General features: G+C 45.7%; 1 protein-coding gene across 1 annotated transcript in view; it reads left to right on the top strand.

Annotated features, from left to right (window-relative positions):
* The window catches only part of CCT2 (chaperonin containing TCP1 subunit 2), a 190,573-nt gene that overhangs the window by 46,654 nt on the left and 120,146 nt on the right, over positions 1-23,773 (top strand). Inside the window, exons 5-7 of the mRNA XM_086918137.1 lie at positions 727-803; positions 2,341-2,453; positions 2,922-3,124. Coding sequence (XP_086774263.1) covers positions 727-803; positions 2,341-2,453; positions 2,922-3,124 — 393 coding nt within the window. The remainder of the gene's footprint in view (positions 1-726; positions 804-2,340; positions 2,454-2,921; positions 3,125-23,773) is intronic.

Here is a 23,773-nt window from a genome sequence, read left to right as displayed (position 1 = left end):
ACATACACTTCACATACCTGTCACATTTGTAAAAGTTTAAGCTATTGGCATTATAAATGCCTATGCTATTAATTTATCGATTTTCTAAAACACATAAATAAATAAAAATTCAATTAACAATTTGAGTAGCTCATAATTTCCTAATGCGAGACCTATTGCATTGCAAATGCTTGTATAGTGCTTAGTGTTCTGTTACTAAAAAGCATTCTCAAGCGCAACTTCAGTAAGGGAATCACGCTTACTGCATTAGATTTGTCTTTTTTCTTTGCTTTAGTACTTGTCAATGGATGTAGTTTAATTTCGCTTTTGCTCTATTTTAAATTGGTTGTCTTTTAAATTTCAATTTTCATGGCACCTCCCAGTAAAATTGTTAACCTCATCTCTGAATTATTTTCTTAGTTACATACGCCAAAGAAATATTACAAAAATCTGGATGGAAAGCTACGGCAAATAGCTGTTAGCTGTAACTATGGAACTCGTATTCCATTTTGGGTGGTTGTTCCAGCCAGAACTGTATGTTGCTTAGGAGTTGTTGACCTTTGATTGGCTCACTGAAACAGAACTTCAGCTATGCAAAATGTTGGTCCTGCAGCTAGGTGACTGAATAGGTAGTGAACCTAAATAATAGGAATATCCTATTATGTCCTGAATGTTTTGTGCTTTATGTATCTGGGAATAAGAAATACTACAATGCACACTTAATGTATTGATGTATTACATTTGTAGACATATCCAAGGTCCAAGATGATGAAGTTGGAGATGGAACAACATCGGTGACTGTTCTGGCAGCTGAACTTTTAAGGGTAACACGCCTTTCATGTTTGTTTGTGCATTTTGATTGGTAGTAAGGACACTTGAAGACCGTTAAATTCTACAGGTTTGATAGGTAATGAAACCCTTCGCTGCCGAATCTCAAATCCCTTGCCTCTCCTTAGTTAATTCTTTTAAAGTTTGGCTACTGTGTCCTCACAGCTTCATAACCTTTCTACCACAAAAGGATTCCAGCCAAAATGTGGACCCCACGATGCACCCACCCACACCACACCCACGTTTTTTGAAAAATGGCATTCACATTTGTTTTTAATAAGCTACTGTGTTCATCTTTCCAGCTTCTAGGAACAAGAACGTTAAAAAATGAATTAAACTTTTTTTTAGTGGTTGTAGATATATTTTTTATGGTTTCTACCTACTTGATGTTTGTCATAGAAACAGGTGTGAATGCTTCTGTCCTCATCAAGCGATACATTTCAGAAAAGAAGGCCAAATTGGTATGACACATCTGTTTAACAGGTCTCTCTAACCCGTTTAGCTTAGATCCCATGTACTATTTGTGAATTTCCTTTTCATTTGTTTGATTTATTTTTTTGGGAACCCTTCCATGTGGTAAGTGTACCAAATTTGAGTACGAGAGTTCAGTACAGTCTAAAGTTGCATGGTGGCAGTTGTGCCAACTGGGGTCTTTGTCTCTGGTGTCCTGCAAACCCAAGTAATTAATTTAGTATTTAACTTTAAGGGATAGCCGGGCAGAGCCATCTCCGGCTAGAATCTCAAACTCTGCCTTGTAACAAATAGTATACAATCAATCCTTGTCCTCGGTGCTTTTGCTTTTAAAATAGGAAATACTTTAATACATGCCGTGAAAAGCGTTAAAAATGGAAAATTACAAAATGGAAAATTGAGAAACCAGTGGCGAAAAAAACATTTAAGGGTCTCACAAACTACAGGGGGTTGCCTGCCTGAAGAGATTTTGTGCTCCAATCTGTGTAGAACGTCTTAATTTATTTGTATTGTTATGCATCTCTGTAAATTCCAAATCAGCTGTTGACAGAAGTTTGCATAACGATGCTATGTATTTATCGCAGTGCAAACTTTGATAATGTGGGACTAGCCAAACTTTAACTATGAACATTAGCATAGTAGGGCATCCCTGAAAGTATAGGCCACCTTTTTCTATTTTCACAAACTTAATAGAACATTATAGTAGAGAGACTACAATGGATTCCACTCCCACTTTTCTTACCATCTCCGCTTCATACACTGTACATTACAATTATTATTCAAGACCATATTTGCAGTTCTGAATGCTCATGTTCATTGCCAGCACTTTTTAACAGGGGGTTTTGGAGAGGTGCCCAAATCTCCTTTTGCCTTCAGTCTACGGAGTAGTAGTTCTTTATAGAGTTCCAGCGGGGAGGCCATATAAGAACAGAGTTGGACTACCATCCTTTTTGCCAGTAGAAAATTGCTGTAACTTTTGATTAGTATTGGATTATTTTTATCGAAATTATATTCATCACAAGAATAATTATATACTCAATGTGTGCTTTTTTTATTTATTAGGAAGCTGAACTTCTGATTGCCAAGAAGTTTCACCCTCAGACTATCATAGCAGGCTGGAGGCAAGCTACCCAAGCTGCTAGAGAAGCTTTGCTGAAAGCAGCTGTGGATCATGGGTATATTATTTAGCAAAGTGTTTTCTACCGGATCTGTGATATATACTGTAAATTTGTATTGCATCACAGATGTATGTTTATTTGAAAATGAAGTGTATAACTAAATTATTTGTTTGAGATCCTTAATTTTGAATGTTGTCAATCAGTCATATTTTGCAGCTGTGCCCAGTCTTTTACTATAGAAGCAATGTTTGAGGGCCATTTTAACCTCCATTTGTTATCCCCCACAAAACAGATGTGTCCTTTGACCTTGTAACATAGTCTTGGAGTCCTGTGTTGCTTGGGCACAGCGTGGAGTTTTGTTCAAGTCATATCTTTGGTCACCACAGCTTAAATTATTTGTGGTTTGGATATTTTCCCCGAGGATTTAAAATGCTTGCCAAAGAATGAGTGGCTTCTTTTGAGGAAAGAATTTTGATAACATTCTAATCAATTATTTTTGTGTTGCTGTTTATTTTAACATTTTAGGAATGATGATGAAAAATTTCAGAAAGACCTGCTAAATATTTCCAGGACCACACTGTCATCTAAGTTGCTTACTCATCATAAAGATCATTTTGCAAAACTGGCTGTAGAAGCAGTACTCCGACTCAAAGGTTCTGGCAATTTGGAAGCAATTCATGTTATAAAAAAACTAGGCGGAAGTCTTCTGGAATCATATCTTGATGAAGGTATGGTCGTTTTTGATCTCTGGCTTTAGCCAAAACGTTTTGAGTTACTGAAATTATAAATGTTATTTATTTGTAGGGCTTTCAGCCAGCCCTCTTCATCCAGTAGTCTGCTGTTAATGTCTTTAACATTTTTCTTCTGCCCCTATGCAGCATGGTCTAGTGGAAGGCCCTCTTTAGACTTTGGCTTACCATACTGGAATCGCATTCTTGATTTTTCACAAGGAGCATATTTAGAAACCAAATAGTTCCTTTAATTGCCAGGGGCTACTATGCCGGAAATATTTTTATAGCAATTACATTTTTTCAGAAGTGATAACAAAACAAATGGTGACAAAGCAGAGAGGCTGTCAGCTAATGCCAGATCTATTGGCTTTGCTAATGCTTGTTTATCCATGTTGGCTGGTATAAGTTGGCCATATATTACTGCTTACTCCTGCCATTTAGCTTTGGGAGCAGATGAGCAAAGTGGGTTGTTTAGATCCCACATTATATCATCGTCCAGACAGTAGAAAGTGGATCCACTGTCTTAAGGCTTCAGAACATGTTTGTGTTGGCTCTTTAAAATTTAGCTTTCCTACCCCTTTCCTTACAAGGCCGTTGTGCAAAGTGATTACTCACAGCAAGTAGTAGTGGCTTAAAGCATAAGTACCCAAAACGTGGGTACAGTGAACTGAGCTCTCTGCTCATGGCTTTCCCCTCACCTTCCTGAAGCCATAATCTGAGACGGGCAGGCCCTGCCCATCAATTTCCTTACCTTGAAAAATAAGCTGTAGTCTGCTCTGCAACCCTACCATATAGCAAATGGCAGGGTTTAAGACGACCTAATCAGCAGGCCTTTGCATACAAGAACTTCATGGAGTTTCTAAAGGTATCCCCATCTCCACCCTTTAATGTCTGTATCTCCAGCTACAGGAATTTAGTCATTACACTTCATCAGTCTTTGGTAAGCTGTTCCATCCTCCATAATCTGCCATGCTAAATCAGGGGCTTCCAAAATTGATACCACTTGCCTCAGTACTCTGATTCACACAGCACTTTCTCTGCCAGCATCTGCGTGGAGGATATTCAGCTTTAGCCCTAGTTACAGCCAGTGAACAGTCTTATTTTTAAGTTGATTGAAGTGTTCCTCTGCACCCTCCACAAAGGGGGCACTTCCCCCAGTACAATGACATAGGGAGTTGCCGCCGAGGGCACCTGGATGGTGGTATTGGAGGGGCATTATGTCAGCTGTGAGTGTTGAGATGTGGCAGACAAATCTGAGCTGCTCCGGCTTTCCTTCTGGGTCGTCGTGCCAAGTGCTTGCCACCTAGCGTTAGACTTCGTTACCCTCGGAACATCGGGTAGGTTGGTAGTGTAGGATCGCAAAGGCGGTTGTGATAAATCTGCCGATGAGACCTGGGCCTGTGCTTGAGCCGGAGACGCGCTGGTAAAATCTTCTTGCTACATTTGTTGACTGTGGGCAACCCCAGCGTGGAATTTTTGTGTCTGGTTCCCACCACATCCCTTTTCACTCATCCCAAGTCTCCTTCAACTGCTATGACCTCCCCCCAAAAAATATTCTAGATCTTCACTCTTCAATTTCTCCACTATAGTTTTCATTCAAAATAAGACTAACCTGTCCACATCTCAAATTTCATATTTACTATACTAATTCACCACTAATCCTTTATGGGTTCCAGAGTAGCGTGCTACTCGCCCAAAAGAGCGTTTCAACCGGGGCAACAAGCGCTATATAAGTGCAGACCTTTTCCCCTCTTCTATCCGTACGCTATCCTTCGCAATCCAAATAACTGACTAATATCCACCACTCAAATCAATTTAATATTTCACTATACTAATTCAACACTAATCCTTCATGGGTTCCGGAGTAGTGTGGTACTTGCCGTAAAAGCGCTTCGACGCCTCGTATGGGGTAGTAAGCGCTATGTAAATGCATTTACAATACAACACTGCTACTATGCATGTGCTACACTTTCACTTATCATGCACACATGATGTCCATGCAAGTGTTCTGAGTTTCACATAACAATGGAACTTTGCACCAGGTGGATCAGAAAACTGCACTCACTAACATGAAAAAATGCATGGTCATGCAACAAATGTTTAAACTTGGAATGCTGCCACTACTGTTTTACATGACCTATACAGGGTAAGGACAGTAGTCCATGGCGTAATATGGGAGGTGGGAAATTAGCTATGCAGGGAGGCGGGTTGCACCTCCAGGATAGTCACAACCCTAAGGTGGGAAGCCTGAAGTAAATACAAAATAATTTCACAATCTTATGTGTGGTAGAATTAAGAACTCTGGGACAAGGTTATGCCCACTCCCCACAGGAAATTGTTATCTAGGGGATGTAGTGACCCTCAAGGGTAGGTAGTCCATTGGCTACTATCCTTCACTACCCTTAGCGTCCTTAAATAGAGTATTTAGGGGATCCCCTGATACCAGGAAATCAGATTTAACTACTGGGAACCAATGAAGAAAGAAGGACCGACGAACGAGAACTGAAAAACTGCACCAAACATTGGCACAAAACTCTGCGAGGTTGCTTGCACTTTGACCTCGCTGGACCGACTTCACCAAACACTTGACACTCTTTCCCCAAACCCTTGGATCACTGCCCAGCACCTCAACAGGGAAAGATCTCCCTTGGCGTAGCGGAGCTGCTCCACTGCATTTGCAGGCACCACAAAGCACCTGCTGGTACACCATGTTGCTAGTCATTGAGCTCAACAAAGGAGCAGCGTTACAGGAAAAAGGTCTTTGTGCTCCAGGAAGTCAGATCTGCCCAGCCTGGAGGCGCCGTGGCCCTCAGGAGCCAACCAGCACCAATACCCTGGAAACCTGAGCAGTTACAGCAACTAAGGCTTGTTAGTGGTCCAGTCTGGACTCCAACAGCACAAAGCAAGATCTACCGTTTAAGGACGTCCGGATGCACCAGACGAGCACCAAGAGTGGTCTTGCTGCCCTGTTTCCCCTCTTTACCAGGTCCCCTAGATCCAGAGAGCCTCAGACTGCAACAAGACACCTCAAAGCACCCCTGCAAACATGCTCCCCAGGCCATGTCCGAGGGAGAAGACGGTGCCAATATGGTCCTAAAACCCTCAAACTTGGCCAGACTGATCTCCTCCCCCCGCCCCGTCGCCGCCTGAAGCCTCTTTGCAGGTACTGAGAGAGCTACAGCGACGCAACCCCGCCAGACAAAGCCCCACAGCACAAAAACCCACCAGCCTGATTGAGAGTGGACCAATGGTATCCCTGCATGCCCAAGACCTTCAAGACTTGAGCTCCCTGCTTGCAGCCTCTGCATTGGAACACCCCAGGGCCAACAGAGCTGACCTGTTGGTGCTGCCTTGGACCTTGCCCTGTGTTTACCTCCAGTCTAGAAGAACAGCGCTGTATGTCATTGCGAAGTGATAAATTTCAGTATGTTTTACCCCATAGGTTAACGTTGCCACTTTAAACATTCATTACAGTGCATTTTCTAAGCCTTGAAAAGTACTTGATTACGATCTTGGTGTCTAAACTCATATACATTTATTTTTTATTTTTCATAAATTGGAGTTAGATTTGTTTATTAGTTGTGTGTCTCACTTACTGACTGTGTGTGTGTGCAGTAAATGCTTAACACTATCCTCTAAACCTAAACTGCTCGCCCACACTACCACAAAAGAGCATTTTTGATTATTATTGTAACCTCTGTAAACCAGTAAGGGTCGCCTGGACTCTCTGCACAGTGTACCTCATTTTGGTGCACTATATGGAGATGCAGCGATTTACCTTAGTATGCAATATGGCAAGTTCCTTGCCCTTTGTACTCATGAACTAGACATAGCAAAAGAACATAGAGGCATCACCCTTATTTCCAAGATAATGTCGACTCCCATGTTAATCATTCCATTTCTCTTTGACTTTAATCCGAATCTTTACTTTCTGGCAGAACGATCATTGCACTAACAAGACCCCAGGAGAATTAAAAAAAATTCGAACTATTCAAGAGCAAATATATTCCACAGACAAAAGTGTGTAAACCACAAGCCTGCTCACGCAGTCAACTTATCAGAAGAAAGTCTTTTGTATAATCGTTGAAATCAAAAGCCAAATAAATCTTAATTGGTACACCCAAAATTCACTCTACTGGAGTTAAAGCTGCAACTACAGCTTTCTGAAGATCTCCATATGGTAGATTTCCTAAGATCATACATCAAGGTCAGTCCACACTAAACTTTGGAGGTACAGCTTATTTCTCACTTATCTTCATAATCCTTTCAATGGATGGGGTTGCTGCTCTGTTCACTACTTATAAACACCGATTGAGATCCTTGAAAGAAGATGGAACACTTTCATAATCCTAGTGCTCCTGCATTTGAATACCATGTGAAATCAAAAGCAGCCCCTTGCCGCAGCCCCCCCCCCCCCACACACACACACACACAATCAAAGAAGAGCGAATATATGTGTGCTCTGCCAGAATCTTAAGTATCCATACAAAAGGGGTGAAGCTACTAATAGGGCATGGTGAGGTACTGGTGGAGTGTGCTTCTAAATACATCTGAACTCTGCTTTCCTCCCATTTTTCTTTTAAAAACAGAGACATTCACATGTCACTTTTACTGATATAATAGCTTCAAAGTGTGGGTGGCTTCATCTTTAAAAAGAAAATTAGTTCCTTTTTGCCAATAAAGCCTTCTTAAGAAGGCAAAAATAATATTTTGAATAAAATGTTTAGTTTTTCTAAAGCCAAAGTACTTATTTAAAATATTTTCACACAGGTAAGTCAATTCAGGGATTATTATTTCGATTGTGATTCCACTGAAGCAATGTTAGGATTAGTGGTAACCTTTCATTATTGCATCTTCATGCCAGAACGTAATTTTCTGGTTGATTTTAATGATTATTCCTACATTAGTTGTGAACCAAAAAAAATTTCTTGACCAAAGTTCTGCATCTGTAGTACTTGTTTTTTTAACGTCATTCAGATCTCCTCAGATTCACTCATTACTAGAAACAAACACTTTAATCAGAAAGCATGAAAGACTAAATTATACTGGTTTCTTGTAAATTATGAAGCAAGCCCAGGCATTGAAAAGCAGACATAAATGCTTGGAATAAGTGTACAATTACATATTAGCAGAGTAGTCCATTTCAGGCAAGGGAACCTGTATTTTGTGGCAGCAGTCATGCTTCCTAAATACGAATTGGACCAAGTGGAGAACAGATTGTCCAAATAGCAAAACATTAAAACAAACCCACCCCTTTTAAGCAAGAGACGACCTACAACCTGCTGTAATAAAACATTCCCATAGGCAGTCTGACCAAAGTCTGCAGAATGCTTTAAGTTATGGTAGTAGTATATCAAGCATTCAAGCATGTACACAATTCCTTTGAGACAGTAGAGGAAAAACTTTATTAAGTAGGCTGCCAAACTTCTTTGAAACTGATGGCATTATTGCTGGGTGCCAAGATGGGCATGGAAGAAAAAAGGCACCCTAGAACAGGAATGCAGGCATTATGTGTTCAACTATAGCTTATATACCATCATAAATCTAAAGTAAATAATTTTTATTTGTGGTTATATACCTTTTCCTCCAGCTACTAAATGAACCATATTTGCTTAGAATTCAGGGTAGGATGTATTTGCCAGAGTGACATTTGAAACGTCCTGCTTCAGAACTAAAATCTGGATGGGTCACATAAAATACCTGTAAGGGACTTGTGTTCCAGTTCAGGTCTGAAATAAACCAAATATTAAAAAATATATCATGAGTAGAGCATTGCAGCAAATGTATCAAATCACTACAGCTGTAAAGATATGTAATATGGAGTGTCTGCATATCTTTGAGAGAGAACCACATCTTGAAGGGGGGCACCCTCTCCATTTGAGATCCGTGTACATTATGCAGAGATTGGTAATTTTACATTGTGCTGCTAACCGTTCTTTTAAAAACAGGCAGTTTATGCCTGAAACAATCAATGTGGAATTGGAAAGCAATTTATTTTTTCTTCTATAGTAATTTCAGATCTTGTTTGATCAATATCATGTGCATCTGATGAACAACTAATTTGCTAAACTGGTTCCAACAACCTCTCATCAAATGAGACTTCACAAATTTTTTTGCCACAAAGGATGTTCACCAGGTTGACAAAACCAAGCTTATGAATATCTTTCATGGCAATATTGTGCTTCAGTTTGTTTTTACCAATCATATTTCCTTTCATGTACTTTTGTGGGTTTTTTCCCCCAAGGGCCCAAGAAGGCCTTTTCAGCAGACATGCACACTAAAGGAGTACAAACCACTCCTTTCCCTGCTCTGGCCATCCCCACCTCGTCCCGAGAGCCACTGACTGCAATTGGAAAACTAAAATGATAATATCGATATGTTATTTTATTTGACCTTTTGTTCAGTGGAGCGATACTCCCCTTAGTGGAGGAGCGCCCACTGGTCTCTGACCTCTGTGTACAGGAGTCCCTCCTCCCAGTATGTTCTGTGGGGACCCACTGACAGCTCTTTTTTTCCTGGTCATCAGCTTGCTGCCTCAGGCTCTCAAGAGTGGAACAGGTCCTCTGTCTTTGGCACAGATCTTCCCTAGAGGGTCACCCTTTGCCAAGGAGCTCTGCCGATCAAGGCCCAAGTTCCTGGGTCTCAGTTCCCTCTGAAGCTGACAGGTGGTGTCCCTGAGGAAGAGGGTACCTGAGCTTGTCTGATTTGAAATCCGTTTCCAGAACTTACTCCAGTATTGGAGCTTTCATAGATTCACATGCCTGAATCCTTCCCCGTCGTTGGGAAGGGAGTCTCCGGTAAATAAAAAAACAATGCTTTGCAGTGTAGCAAACTGAAAGAGTCCTGGGCCCATTTCCCTTTTGCAACCCATAACACTTTTTATGTAAAAAGGACCAAACTTTTCCCTTAACAAATCAGAGCTCCTCACCCTCTGGAACCCTCCTGAGAGAACCTCTTGCTCCTCAGATTTTCTACCGCACGTTGTGCTCTGGAGTCTCCTTTGAGCTCTGCTCAAACTCTTCAATTCTACTCACTTTGACTGGGATTTGAGGTACTCTCTTTTTCTAGATTTACTTATTTGAAGTTCCTTACTCTTCTACCGTGGCTGACCAGGAGAAAAAAAAGGATTATTTAGAGCTTGTGCCACCTGCTCTAAAAAATACTTTATACAGATGACCCCCATAAAGACTGCATATACTGCCTCTATCCAGACCATCAGGCGAAGAATTGTAAGGTATGTCGTACCTTCCCAAATAAAACCTCGAGGGATCATGAGGGAAGACTACTGCTTTGGCTTCGGAAGGTTAAAGCCAGGACAGCAGTCGTTGGAAGTTGCATGAGCAGCAATTTCACATAAACTTGCTGGAGCTCAGGGCAATCCGCTTCGCATTACAAGCTTTCCTGCCAAGGATATGAGGCTCGTCTGTGTTGATAAGAATGGACAACACGACTGCGATGCACTACTTAAACAAGCAAGGAGGAACAAGATCTCTCTCCCTTTCTCAAGAAGCCCAAAGAATATGGGAATGTGCACTACAGCAAGGGATAACCTTGACCGCGGAACATCTCCCAGGGGATCAAAACATCAAGGCGGATACACTCGGCAGGCTCAGGTCGTCCTGCCACGAGTGGGAACTGGACCAGGGGAATCCTAAACAACATTTTTCAAAGATGAGGAAGACCAACAGTAGACCTCTTTGCCACAAGGGAGAACAAGAAATGCCGGATCTTCGCAAGCTGGCTTCCCCAGAGGGGGTCTTGAGGGAATGCGTTTTCGATGGCATGGTCCGGCGTATTTGCCTACTTTTTTCCTCCAATTCCTCTCCTACCGCGAGTGCTTGTGAAGATCAAGAAAGACCCGTACAGGCTGATCCTGATAGCCCCATGGTGGCCCAGACAACACTGGCTCACAGAACTCCTGCTGCTGTCAGAGGCCCGTCCAGTTAGTCTCCAACCAATTCCATCACTTCTGACATCATTTTCAGAATTGAAAAGAAATAACTACGGACCAATGGGTCCTCAACATTATTCAATTCGGCCACACTCTAGAATTTCTACAGACGCCTCCTTGTACTCCACCAATGCATCAGAAAGTCAATCATTTGCATCAAATCCGGAAGGAGATTCGGAAAATGCTCCGAAAGGGAGCCATAGAACCGGTGCCAAACTCCCAAAAAGGAAAGGGGTTTTACTCCCGATTTTTTTTTTTTTTTCTGGTCAAGAAAAACATACTCCAATGGTGTCCTATTCTGGATCTCAGATCCCTAAACACCTATCTCAAAAAGCAGTCTTTCAGGATGGTTTCTCTTCAGGACATCCTTCTACTATTGAACCCAGGAGATCATATGACCACTTAAGATCTACAGGATGCGTACTTTCACGTCCCCATCCATCCTTCACACAGGCAGTACCTTCGGTTCATGGTAGCCGGAAAACATTACCAATTCAAGGTACTGCAGTTCAGCCTAAAGTCAGCGCCAAGAGTGTTCACAAAATTGCCTGGCTCCAGTGGCGGCTGTTGTAAGGAAACAAAAACATCAAATATTTCCTTACCTCGACGACTGGTTCGTCAAGGCACCATCAAAAGCACCAGCTCGAGCATCAACAAAGGCTTGCATAGACTTGTTTGCCAAACTAGGTTTGACTCTACACGAGGAAAAATCATCCCTTCGACCAACAAAACTAATCACTTTTTTGGGAGCAATACTAGATACGGCGAGAAACAAGGCGTTTCCCTGCAAAGAAAGACAGCTGAAGATTGTGTCTCTTGTCCAAGTCTGGGCATAATGTCATCTTTCATTCCCCTCGTGCCTCACTGCAGGTTAAGAATGCGCCCGTTGCAAGAACAGCTCGATCTACAATGGCGTCAAGCGGAGGAATCCTTCGAAGACTTAGTCCAAGTAACACCAGTCATGATTCAAGCAGGGACATGGTGGACACAAGAACAAAATCTCTCAAGGTCTTTCATTTCTTACAATACCAGGTCCATTGGTAGTGACCATGAAGGAGAGATTACGGACCCTTGCAGAGAGTGGGACGATTATCTCATTCAGTCACCTTCGTCTCCTACACCGAAACCTGTAGATTCTCCACCAGAGGACATTGGTTGGTTTCATAACCTGATCGAAAGGGCCAATAAAAGATTTTCACTTACCATGGTGGAGGATAAAGCTAAATGTTTCTTATGACTTTAAGGTACCCTATCGAAGATCTGTTCGGTCCTTACCTATTGTAAGTCATATTTGGGAGGAAGGCCTAAAGGTTATGGAAACACCAGCTACAGTGTTCGCCAAACTGGACAAAAAATATAAAGCGCCTGCAGATGCTCCAGCGTGTCTTTTGGGTCATCCCTCAAAAGACAAATTATTACACAGGGGGCGCAACAGAAATCGCGAAATTCATCAGCACCAATTACGGCACCCCCAGACAGGGAAGGTAGGAGGCTGGACAACGCAGGAAAGAGATTTTCCTCAATATCTGCTTTACTAGTAAAAGCTGCAAATAACCTGGCCATTTTGGGGAGATAGGACAGACAAATGTGGTGCGACCTTTCCCCATATGTTGATCGTGTACCAGAACCAGGGAGACAAGAGGTCAGAAATTCTTCACAATGTCCCAGGGTCTAGTGCTCCATCCGGACCTAAAATCTTTGCGCTTAGCAGCCTTTCTCCTGAGCACTGTGAGTTTCAGCATCTAAATATTTCAGAAGAATGTAAAAACATCCTGTCAAAAGCTATAGCAGATAGTACCAACAAAACCTACAGGATGAAGTGGAAGAGGTTTTGTCTCTGGTGTCAGAGGTAAAATTCATCCTCTAACTGCGGCACCTCATGAAATGATCCCATACATCTTACTTTTAGCCAAATCAGGATTGACTCATGCTTCTATTAACCCCTTCCCTGCTGGCCCGATTCTGCCCCCGTGCGGTAAACAAACGAACAGGGGCGTGCCATGACGAACCCCAGCCGTCATCAGCACACGAGCACCGTAGTGCATGACGGCTGGGGTTCGTCACCAGCATGGAAGGGGTTAAGGTGCATTTAGCCGCAATATTCCGCTACAGAAGGTCTGCCTCGGGCCCATCCTTATGGTCGACAAGGATCATCGAACAATTTATGAAGGGCTTGTTCAGAGTTTTTCCTCCAATAAAGCCTCCACCACCACTTTGGCGTCTAAACATAGTACAGTCACAATTGATGAAGCAGCCTTTCGAACCTATACACAGAGCAGATAATAAATTCCCATCATGGAAGGTCGCGCTTCTCATCGCTCTAACGTCAGCGAGACGAGTAGGAGAACTACAGGCTCTCACGATTCAAGACCCCTTTTTGCAATTTAGAGAAGACAGGATGATTCTTAGGACTAATCCACATTTTATTCTTAAAGTACCAACTGACTCATTTAAATGAACCATTCGTTTTAAAACGCTTCTTTCCTCAACCAGTAACCGCGGTGGAAAGAGTTTTGTCTTCGCTGGATGTACAACAATGTCTCAAATTCTATTTGCAAGAGGCTAAGCTTTCGCAAGTCTTCACAGCTTTTCGTCGCTTACAGCGCACCCAGAAAAGGTTTCCCTTTATCAAAACGTGGGATTGCTAGTGGATTTCCAGTGCGATTGTCTACTGTCACCTAGCTGCTGGAAAACCTCTGAACGCACGAGTTTGTGCTCATTCAACAAGAGCAGTGTCCACATCCACTGCGTTATTTGCAGGAGTGCCGATCCAGGACCTCTGCAGGGCAGCAACCTAGACATCTACGCACACCTTCACTAGGCACTACTGCTTAGAAGCGGCTGCAGTGGGAGAAGCGGTGCTGAGAAATATCATCCAACAACGGTGAGCCCTCTATACATCCATGCTTCCTTTTTAATTACAAAGGCACATTTTTATTACTCGCTGTGTATGTTATTCATACGGTCTTACATGATGATGGAATACAGAGAACAAATATGCTTTGTTATGACTGCTCGCTAATCTGATTCAGGCTTGTGAATCTATGAAAGCTCCAATACTGGAGTAAGAAAACAAGTTACTTACCTGTAACTGTAGTTCTCCAGTATTGGAAGCTTTCATAGATTCAGATGCGACCCACCCTCCTCCCCTGTGAGGCTCACCTTGGATTCAGCACGGAAAGTGTTTTACGCACAAGTGTGCGAAAATCTGAGGAGCAAGAGGTTCTCTCAGGAGTGTTCTAGAGGATGAGGAGCTCTGATTGGTTCAGGGAAAAGTTTGGTCCTTTTTACATAACAAGTGTTATGGGTTGCATAAGGGAAATGGGCCTAGGCCTCTTTCAGTTTGCTATACTGCTAAGCATTGCTTTTTTATGTACCGCAGACTCCCATCTCGATGACTGGGAATGATTCAGGCATGTGAATCGATGAAAGCTTCCAATACTGGAGAACTACAGTTACAGGTAAGTAACTTGTTTTCTTCTCAACTTTTCTCTTGGAGTATGGGCCATTATTCCAGGTTCCTACTCCCTTTTTCACTCCCCTTTGCTTTATGCTCTGGTTTTCACACACTCATTCAAGTATTCGCAGCATGGCTGCATGGGACTGGCTGCATGGGACTTCAGATCTATCTTCGCCCAAGCTGAGCACTCCAGATCTTTTCCTAGCAGATAGGCTACAGGAATTGCAGAGGATACAACCACCTTCTCTTGGCCACTCACCCCTCCCCTTCTGAGGACACCATTGCCATGGAATGGACCGTAGTTTGATTTGCAGCATTGATGACTGGATAGGTTTCTCCAGTCAAGTACTGCTCTGTGGATATCATTTTTTCAGTTCTATAGGTGACTCTTGCATCTGTATCCCTTAGTGCTGCATCACTGATCCCTTTGATATGTGGCTGTTGTCTGTATTTCTCTAGGTTCCTGGGCCAGATAGCTAGAGCAGCTGCATCCACACCACCCTCTGAGACTAAAGTTGTGTCAGTGTGCTCTCGGACATGGTTAGGGCACACCAAGGATCCCAGGGCCAGATAGCTAGAGCAGCTGCATCTACACCACCCTCTGAGACTAAAGTTGTGTCAGTGTGCTCTCGGACATGGTTAGGGCACACCAAGGATCCCATCTGGAGACTCACCACTGCAGCAGAAGGTGTACTAAGGGGAGCTTTTTTTGGACAGTTAGTGTCTCCAGTTTTGCGCTAATTGGCCTTACTATGAAAGCCCCAAGCCTTCTAGGGATCCCAGTTTTAACCCCGGTACCCTCCCTTGGACTGTATTGTATGTGGTGCCAACCTCGAGAACAGGTTTCGGGGTTTTTTTAGAGGACTCTTTGTTTTTATCCTTAGACTGCCTGTTGGAAATGGCCCTTACTGCAGGATTATCCCCAAACTTTTTGCTTCTATCTCTTATTTTTTACTAACCTGGCTGTTGGTTTTAGGACCCTGAGCACGGCTGATCAGTGCTAAAGTGCATATGCTCTCTGTGTAAATTGTCATGAATTGGTGTTTCCATGATTAGCATATTTGATTTACTAGTAAGTCCCTAGTACCATGCACTGAGAAAGCCAGGGTCTGTAAAGCAAATGCTACTAGTGGCCCTGCAGTGCTGATAGTACCACCCACAGAAGTAGCTTCGTAAAGTTAACTCAGACCTGCCACTGCAGAGTTTGTAACTGCCATGTTGACTTGGCAAGTGCACCCACTTGCCTAGCCCTCATCTTCCCTTTTCTCACTTCTAAGACACCTCGAGGTAGGCTCAAGGTACCCCTGTGAGTAAGGTGCAGTGTATGTGAAAGGTAGGACATGTACTGGCGTGTGACATGTCCTGGTAGTGAATTACAGTGCATTTCGTTTGTCACTGTGGAAAGGCTATCCTCCCCATAGGGTAGAAGGGGAGTTTATTTATAACCTCTTATAAATATAACTTTCCATTGGGACAAGTTAGGATAGTCGAGTTTAGTATGCATGAACTCCGAATATAAAGATGCATCTTTTAGTTAAGATAATTTTTATATTTAAATTTGAAAATGGCACTTTTAGAAAGTGGGTATTTTCTAGCTTAGCCACCCCTTGTGCCTCTGCTGGTTTGTGGATTGACTGTCTAGCTTTGGAGTGACAGGGGTTGGGGAGGTGCATTCTCTTGGGCAGCCACGGGGGGGGGGGTTGATGTGAGTCCCTCCTTTCATGAATTAGTCAGGGCTGGGCTGAATAGACCTTGGCTGCATTCAGAGTCCTGCATCAGAAGAGAGGACAGAACTGGTTATGGCTGAGCACAGTCTCTGCACCAAGAGCACAAAAAAATTTGCTGTATAATTATTGGGGCCCTGACCCCAGTATTTTACATTACAGCTGAACGAAGGAACCTGTTAGGAAGAGGGGCTGGAAAAGCTGTCCGGAGGAACTGCCACTTTGCTGCGTTCTCTGCTGTGTTGGCCTGCTGCTTCGGTCTTGGGCAGGAAAGGACTGGATTGTACTTTCATCGTCCTGCTGTCCATTTACTCAAATGGCTTGAAGTAGTTTGCCTCCTGTTGGACGTCTCGGGGATAGAAAAGACTTTAGAGAGAACTCGCTAGATTGAAGGAACCTGCCCAGAAGAACAGCTGTAAGAACTGCAAAGAGGAGTATTGCCCCTTTGCTGTGCTGTTGCTTTGTTGGGTTGGCATGCAGTTGGTGCTTCTGCCTTGGGCAGTGAAAGGACTGAACTGCTGAGTATATCCAAGGGCTTGAACACGAGCTTGCCTTCATTTATTATGCATGTTGGCTCTTTCTTATGGGGATTCTTGGCTTCACATCTACATATATGTTTGGGGCCCCTTGCTCGCTGTGCAGCTGGATTCAAGTTAACGTGGCTGAAATCCCAAAACCGGTCCCAGGATGCTTGACCTGGCAATTTGGGCTGGACTGTTCTCATGAGGAGCAGGGTCGAGACTGATTTGCATATGGCTGGGTCCAAACTGGGGTGACATAGTGAGCAAAAGAACAATGGATTAAACTAGATCTCTTGACTGGGAGTGAGTGGGTGAAAAGTTTCAGCACTCCGTCCATCATCTTGTAGTGTTTATGTTCGCCCTAAGAGGCCATGGCTATGCCCAGACATGGGTCCTTGCTCACTGTGCCACTGGTTTCAAGCTAGCCTGTCTTATGATAATATCCTGTAACCAGTCCAAGATGCTTGTTTCCGATCCAGAGAGGGCCTGGTCTGGTTGCTTGGGCTGTACTGTTCCAATGAGGCGCAGGGTCAAGACTGATTTGCATATAGCTGGGTCCAAACTGGGGTGGCATAGTGAGCAAAAGAATGATGGCTTAAACCGAGATCTCGTGACTGGAGGTGGGTGGTTGAAGTTTCAGCACATCTTGTTGTGTTTGTGATTTTCACAGGCCACCAATGTAAAAACCGGTGGAGCAGGAATTGAATGCCTGCTTTTGTTCATCTCTCATCCGCATATCTACAGTATTAATGTCATATGTAAGAGCGATCCTTGCTGTAGATAACTGTCTGCATGGGAATCTCATAACTGATAGGATAAATATACTGTTGGTCGTAGAATGTGAGTGCGCAAAGTAGGATGACGTGCTGTGGTTTTTTACTCCTTTGTTATAGTGCTATTCCTCTTAGGAGTATAATTGTGAAGAGTGTGATATCTTTAGTGCAAATGTTTGGTTTGTTTACTTGAATGGTGCCTTTTTCAAGTGGTAGGACATTGAGAAGTATATGCCTGTTCAGAAAGCAAGTGTGGCTCCTACAGACCAGTGCTTCAGGTGGAGTTTATAGAGCTGTGCCTGGAACCACAGGTAGCATAGCAGGCACCAGTCTGTTATTTCTCCATAACCACTGACTTTGTTGGGAAACTCCATTAAATCATTGTTTGTCCCGGTGGAGATAAGTGGTCTGAAATAGAATGTCAACAAGGTATCAGAGTGTTTGGTATAGCAATGGAGTGAATTCTCTTGTAGGTAAATACGCTCCTCAATACCCATTGACATTGAGGCATAGCGGTGTCCTTTGTTATGTGCTTCAGTATTGTTGTTCTTGGGGGTCAATATGTTGTGACGTTATGGCGCCTTTCGAGGTAGATTTGCATTACTGCGTGCAAGCACAAACAGTAGGTTTTGAAGTTCTAGTGTCATTTGAAGTCGAGTAGCTTGACTCTACCAGCTGTTGCAGGTGAACAAGTTTTTCACAGTTATGGACCTTGACATCAAATGTGTTCAGTGTCACACTTGATGAAGATATATTTATGGTTCTCCATCTGGGGATGTCTGTAAATACAAGAGTAGGAGGAAAGGTTGAAGATGACCTTTCTCCATGCTCCTCGGATATGCTAAGAGATTCCGGGCACCGCCTGGTTTTCCTGCAATGCAGCCTTTTCCTTTTTTTGCACTGGATAGTTTTTTACGTCTAACTACATTATCTGAAAGAAACAGGTTAGTATTAGATTCCTTACCTTACCATCTGGTCCCTGGGCAGCAAGCGACGCCGGAGGAGATTGAGCGTTTCCTCATGGTCATGAGGTCCCTCTCTCCTCAGACTGGCTCCGTGGCACCTTCAGGCCCAGCGGACCAGTCTGGGGGCCCTAGCGGGTCGGGTGCTTCGGCCCCGCCGCCGCCTTCAGGCCCGGCGCCGCAGGGCCCCCGCTTCTGGATCCGGATCGTCGCTGCTCAACCGGACTACCTCACCGGCGCCGATTCAGCAGGTGTCACCTCCGGCACCGTCCTCGGGCGGCGCTGTCCCGAATACCTCTCTCGACCCGGTTCTGGCGTCGGAGCGGCGCCGCTGGGCGCCGCTCTCAACACCGCTTGGGGAGTTCTACTTCAATGAACCGGCCCCGTCCTTTGACAACCATGAGTATTAGGAGATGGGTGATGAGTATTGGGAGGGGTCTGAGGACCCTCTGACACGTGAGTGTCGGTCCCAGGAGGACTGGGTAGGTGGACTTGGGGATGTCAGTGGTCTGGACACTTCGCCAGACACTGGTTTTGTCCCCCCCCCCCCACCCCCACAGTGTGGCTACGGAAGAGGAGGGGGCAACCTTCAGTGTGGTGTTGATGTGGGCAGTCAAGGCCTCGGGCCTTGAGCTCCCCGTTGGGGCCTTGCGGACTAACCTCCTCACTGAGTTCCTTAAACCGCAGTCAAGCTCAATAGAGCCTCTGCTGGCGTTTAATGAGGCCTTGGCTGACATTCTTTTGGGCACTTGGCCCAGGCCCGCTACAGGCCAGCCTGTAGATAGGAACGTGGCCAGACGCCACCGCCCGGGCGACCCTCGTTTCCTATCCTCCCACCCCACCCCCGAGAGCCTGGTCAACCAGGCCTCTAATTCCCAGACCGCATTCCCGTCTGCTCCGCCTGATCGGCAATCCAAGAGGTATGAGAATTATGGAAAGCAAATATTCTCCTTCCTTAGTTTGGGACTGCGGTCTTCCAACACCGCATGCCTCTTGGCCCGTTACACCCATCTCCCTGTGGGACACTGTCGCGGACATGCTGCCACAATGCCCGGCAGAGGTCAAGGCTAAACTCGCCCAAGCCCTTGCGGATGGTCGAGATGCGGCACGTTTCTCCATCCGGTGTGGGCTGGATACCAACGACTCACTAGGCAGAGCGATGGAAACGACGGTGGCAATTCGTCGCCACGCCTGGTTGAGGTCCGCCAACTTTTCAACAGATGTCCAGAATACTCTCATGGACATGCCGTTTAATGGCAGTCGCCTCTTTGGTGACAAGGCAGACCATGCGCTTGAGCGCTTTGACTCCAGGGCTACGGCCAAGTCCTTGGGTCTCTCGGCCCCGCGCCAGCAAACGGGTGCCTTTCGCTCCTTTCGTGGCCAAGGAAGGGGTGCCCCCACACGTGCTGCCAGCCACGCACGGCAGACTAACATCCAGTGCAGTGGCGGCTGTGGAAATCGCCTTGGAGGCGGTTGGGGACAACGGCGAGGCCAGTCCATACCTTTCCCCGCAGCATCCGCCTCAAAACCCTCCTAGTCCATGCTTTCATGCCCATGTGACGCCAGTGGGGAGCAGGGTTCGCCATCACCTCTCCCACTGGCGCACTGTTACATCGGACAGGTGGGTGCTGCTAATCGTCCGACGCTACTCCCTCCCCTTCGAGACGACCCCACAAGCCATGCCACCGCATAGCCGGGGATCATCTGCGGCTTCTGCAGGAGGAAGTTACGGCCCTCTTGGCCAAGGGGGCCATTGAGCACGTTCCTGGGCCAGAAATAGGGTGTGGTTGCTACTCCCACTACTTTCTGGTACCCAAGAAGGGCAAAGGAGGCCTACGCCCTATCTTGGTCCTACGGAACGTCAACGGCTTCCTCCGGAAGGAGAAGTTCAAGATGCTGACACTGGCTCAGGTCTTAGCTGCCCTAGACCCAGGAGACTGGATGGTAGCGTTGGACTTGCAGGACGCTTATTTCCACATCCCCGTCCTGCCGGCCCACCGGCGCTACCTGCGGTTCACGGTAGGCCACGAGCACTTTCAGTTTACCGTGCTCCCCTTCGGCCTTACCAGCGCCCCACAGGTGTTGACGAAAGTGATGGCGGTGGTCGCAGCTCATCTGCGCAGGTTAGGGGTTTCAGTCTTCCCCTACCTCGACGACTGGTTGTTGAAGGCAGGCTTGCCCCAGACAGTCGTCAGCAACCTCCAGAAGACGGCAGACCTCCTGCACCAGCTGGGGTTCTCCATCAATGTGCCGAAGTCACACCTGTTTCCCTCTCAGAAGCTCCTTTTCATCGGGCGGTTCTCGACTCTGCTCAGCTGCGGCTTCTGGGACTGATGGCTTCCCGCATCCTTCCGGTGCATCACGCCAGTTGGCGGATGCGGGCTCTGCAGTGGGCCCTGAAGTTTCAGTGGGCCCAGCATCAGGACAACCTGTCCAACCATGTTCTAATCTCGGAGGGCACTGCGAGACAGCTGCAGTGGTAGCTCACGGACCGCGATTTGGTCAGCGGCAGATCCCTCTCCCTTGCCCAACCAGCGCACGTAGTTGTGACGGACGCGTCCCTCCAGGGCTGGGGAGGCCACATGGGAGAGGCGGTGATCAGAGGCCTCTGGTCTCCGGCGGAGTCCCGGCTCCATATCAACCTTTAGGAGCTGCGGGCGATTCGTCTAGCACTGAATGCATTCCTTCCCTCTGTCCAGGGGAGTGTAGTGCAGGTGTTCACGGACAAGACCACCGCTATGTGGTACTGCAACAAATAGGGCGGGGTGGGGTCGTGGACCCTCTGCCAGGAGGCTATGCGCATCTGGCAGTGGCTGGAGCATCAGGGTTTGACCCTGGTGGTTCAACACCTGGCAGGTTCTCTGAATGCCAGGGCGGACAAACTCAGCCGCCGGTGCATGATTGATCACGAATGGCGTCTGAACTAGGACGTGGCGCAAGGCCTCTTTCAGCAGCCGGGAGAGCCTTAGTTAGATCTATTCGCCACTGAAGAGAACGCGCAATGTCATCAGTTCTGCGCGTTGGAATTTCCAAGGCGGCACTCGCTCGGAGACGCTTTTCGTCGCGAGTGGAGTTGCTGTCTGTTGTATGCCTTTCCGCCTATACCACTTCAGCACTCTGGGCAGAAGAAGATCAAACGCGACCAGGCCCAAGTCATCCTTGTGGCTCCGGACTGGGCACAAAGGTACTGGTATCCCGAGCTACTCAGTATCTCAGTCAATCCCCCGGTTCGTCTGCCTCTTCAGGAGGACCTTCTGTCGCAGCAACAGGGGACGGTCCTCCCCCGAACCTGTCCAGTCTCCACCTCCATGCTTGGAGATTGAGCGGCGACAGTTGAGGCCATTTGACTTGCCTCCTGAAGTTTGTGATATCATTCTAGCAGCCAGGCGTCCCTCCACTAAGTCTGTATATGCCTGCAGGTGGAACAGATTTGTGGCATGGTGCACAGCAAAGGCTGTGGATCCTCTCTTTGCCCCTCTTTCTGAGGTTCTTCTCTTCCTTCTTTATCTCGCCCAGCAGGGCTCTGCTCTGGGCACTATCAAGGGCTACCTTTCTGCCCTTTCGACGTTTCTGAGGCTGCCTGATCAACCATCTTTGTTCAAGTCCCCTATTGGAAATCGATTTCTGAAAGGCATCACCCACACGTTTCCACCTGTTCCCTTTGTGATGCCTCAGTGGGACTTGACCCTGGTTCTTACTTATTTGATGTGCGCTCCCTTTGAGCCACTTCAAAGTAAGAAGGCGGATAGGACAGTTGTGAAGACTGCTTTCCTGGTTGCCATCACCACTGCCAGGAGAGTGAGTGAGCTCCAGGCTCTTTCCTCTAAACCTCCTTTCCTTTCTGTCCATCCGGACAAGGTTGTGTTGCGGACTAGACCCTCTTTCCTGCCCCAGGTTTTCACGGCCTTCCACATCGGGCAGTCTATCACCTTGCCCACCTTCTTTCCGCATCCCTCAAAGGAGGAAGAGCGGCTCCACCATCTGGATCCAAAACGTGCGCTCTCATTCTATTTGGATCGCACTCGCCAGTTCCGGGTGGATGACCAACTCTTTGCTGGTTACGTGGGCGCTAAGAAGGGCGGTACACAAGCGGACATCTCTCAGTGGGTCGTCTTGTGTATCAAGGCTTGTTACTCCTTGGCAAGGAAGGAGTCTCCTGTTGGGCTGAGGACCCATTCCACTCTGGCCACAGCGGCTACCACTGCCCTGGGTCTGGGAGTCCCCTTGCAGGACATTTGCAAGGCAGCTACGTGGCCCTCGCTACACACGTTCGCAAGACACTACTGCCTGGACAGCCAAGTCCGGAGGGATGGCTTCTTTGGCCGTTCCGTCCTCCAGGACTTTCTGGTGTGATTATTGGTTCGCAGACTCACCACCGGGGTTGGTATTGCTGGGGTATCTATTCTAAGGTAAGGAATCTAATACTAACCTGTTTCTTTCAGATGAACAAGTTACTTACCTTCGGTAACCATGTATCTATAAGAAACAGTAGTTAGTATTAGATTCCTTACCGCCCCACCCATCTTCCCCGTTCTGCGAACCGATATCTAGGGTTAAGGTCACCCCCTTTCAGGGCACTAGTTTCAATGGAATCTAATACTAACTACTGATTCTTAAAGATATATCGTTACCGAAGGTAAGTAACTTGTTTGTTAATGAAAATGTGAGTCAGGAAGCCAAATGATGGCATCTTGGCGGTATTTCTCTACCTTCTGTCTCCCAAATGCTAGGCACTTTTCAATAGGATGTAATTTTGGGAAGAACGGAAACTGTTACCAGTCAGTAAGATTGAAAAACAATCTTGGTCTCGTAACCTGTTGAACACACTGCTCCAGGATTCTGACTGCAGGAGCTGGACACAGAATTAGAGCTACATCCACTGATAGGTCATGGCGAAAATCTTCGGAATGTGCTTTCCCAACCTCTGTGAGCTGCAGTCTATCTACCTACATTGCTGTTCTTTCTCATTTTCCTTTGCAAAAAAGTTTTAGTTGTCATTCCTTTAGCTAGAGACTTTTTTTTTAAAGTGTAATTGTCATTTTTTAGAGATTTAAATTCATCCAATATAGCCTTGAATCAGTCTACCTAAAGTAGAATTTAGATTTCCAATTCACTTTTATAAAGAAAGGTGCCTTTTTTTATATTTATGTTGCCTAAGTGCTGTGGGTTCTCACACTTGTGCAGCTCTATTCAGTGGTTATGATCATCAATGGATACCTCCTAAAAGATAGTGTTTTTCCATGTTTGTTTAGTTT

Source organism: Lissotriton vulgaris, chromosome 1_1 (genome assembly GCF_964263255.1).
Source record: "Lissotriton vulgaris chromosome 1_1, aLisVul1.2, whole genome shotgun sequence".
NCBI classification, from domain to species: domain Eukaryota; kingdom Metazoa; phylum Chordata; class Amphibia; order Caudata; family Salamandridae; genus Lissotriton; species Lissotriton vulgaris.
The sequence above is the reverse complement of the archived record's forward strand: the minus strand, read 5'-3'. Positions and strand labels throughout refer to the sequence as shown.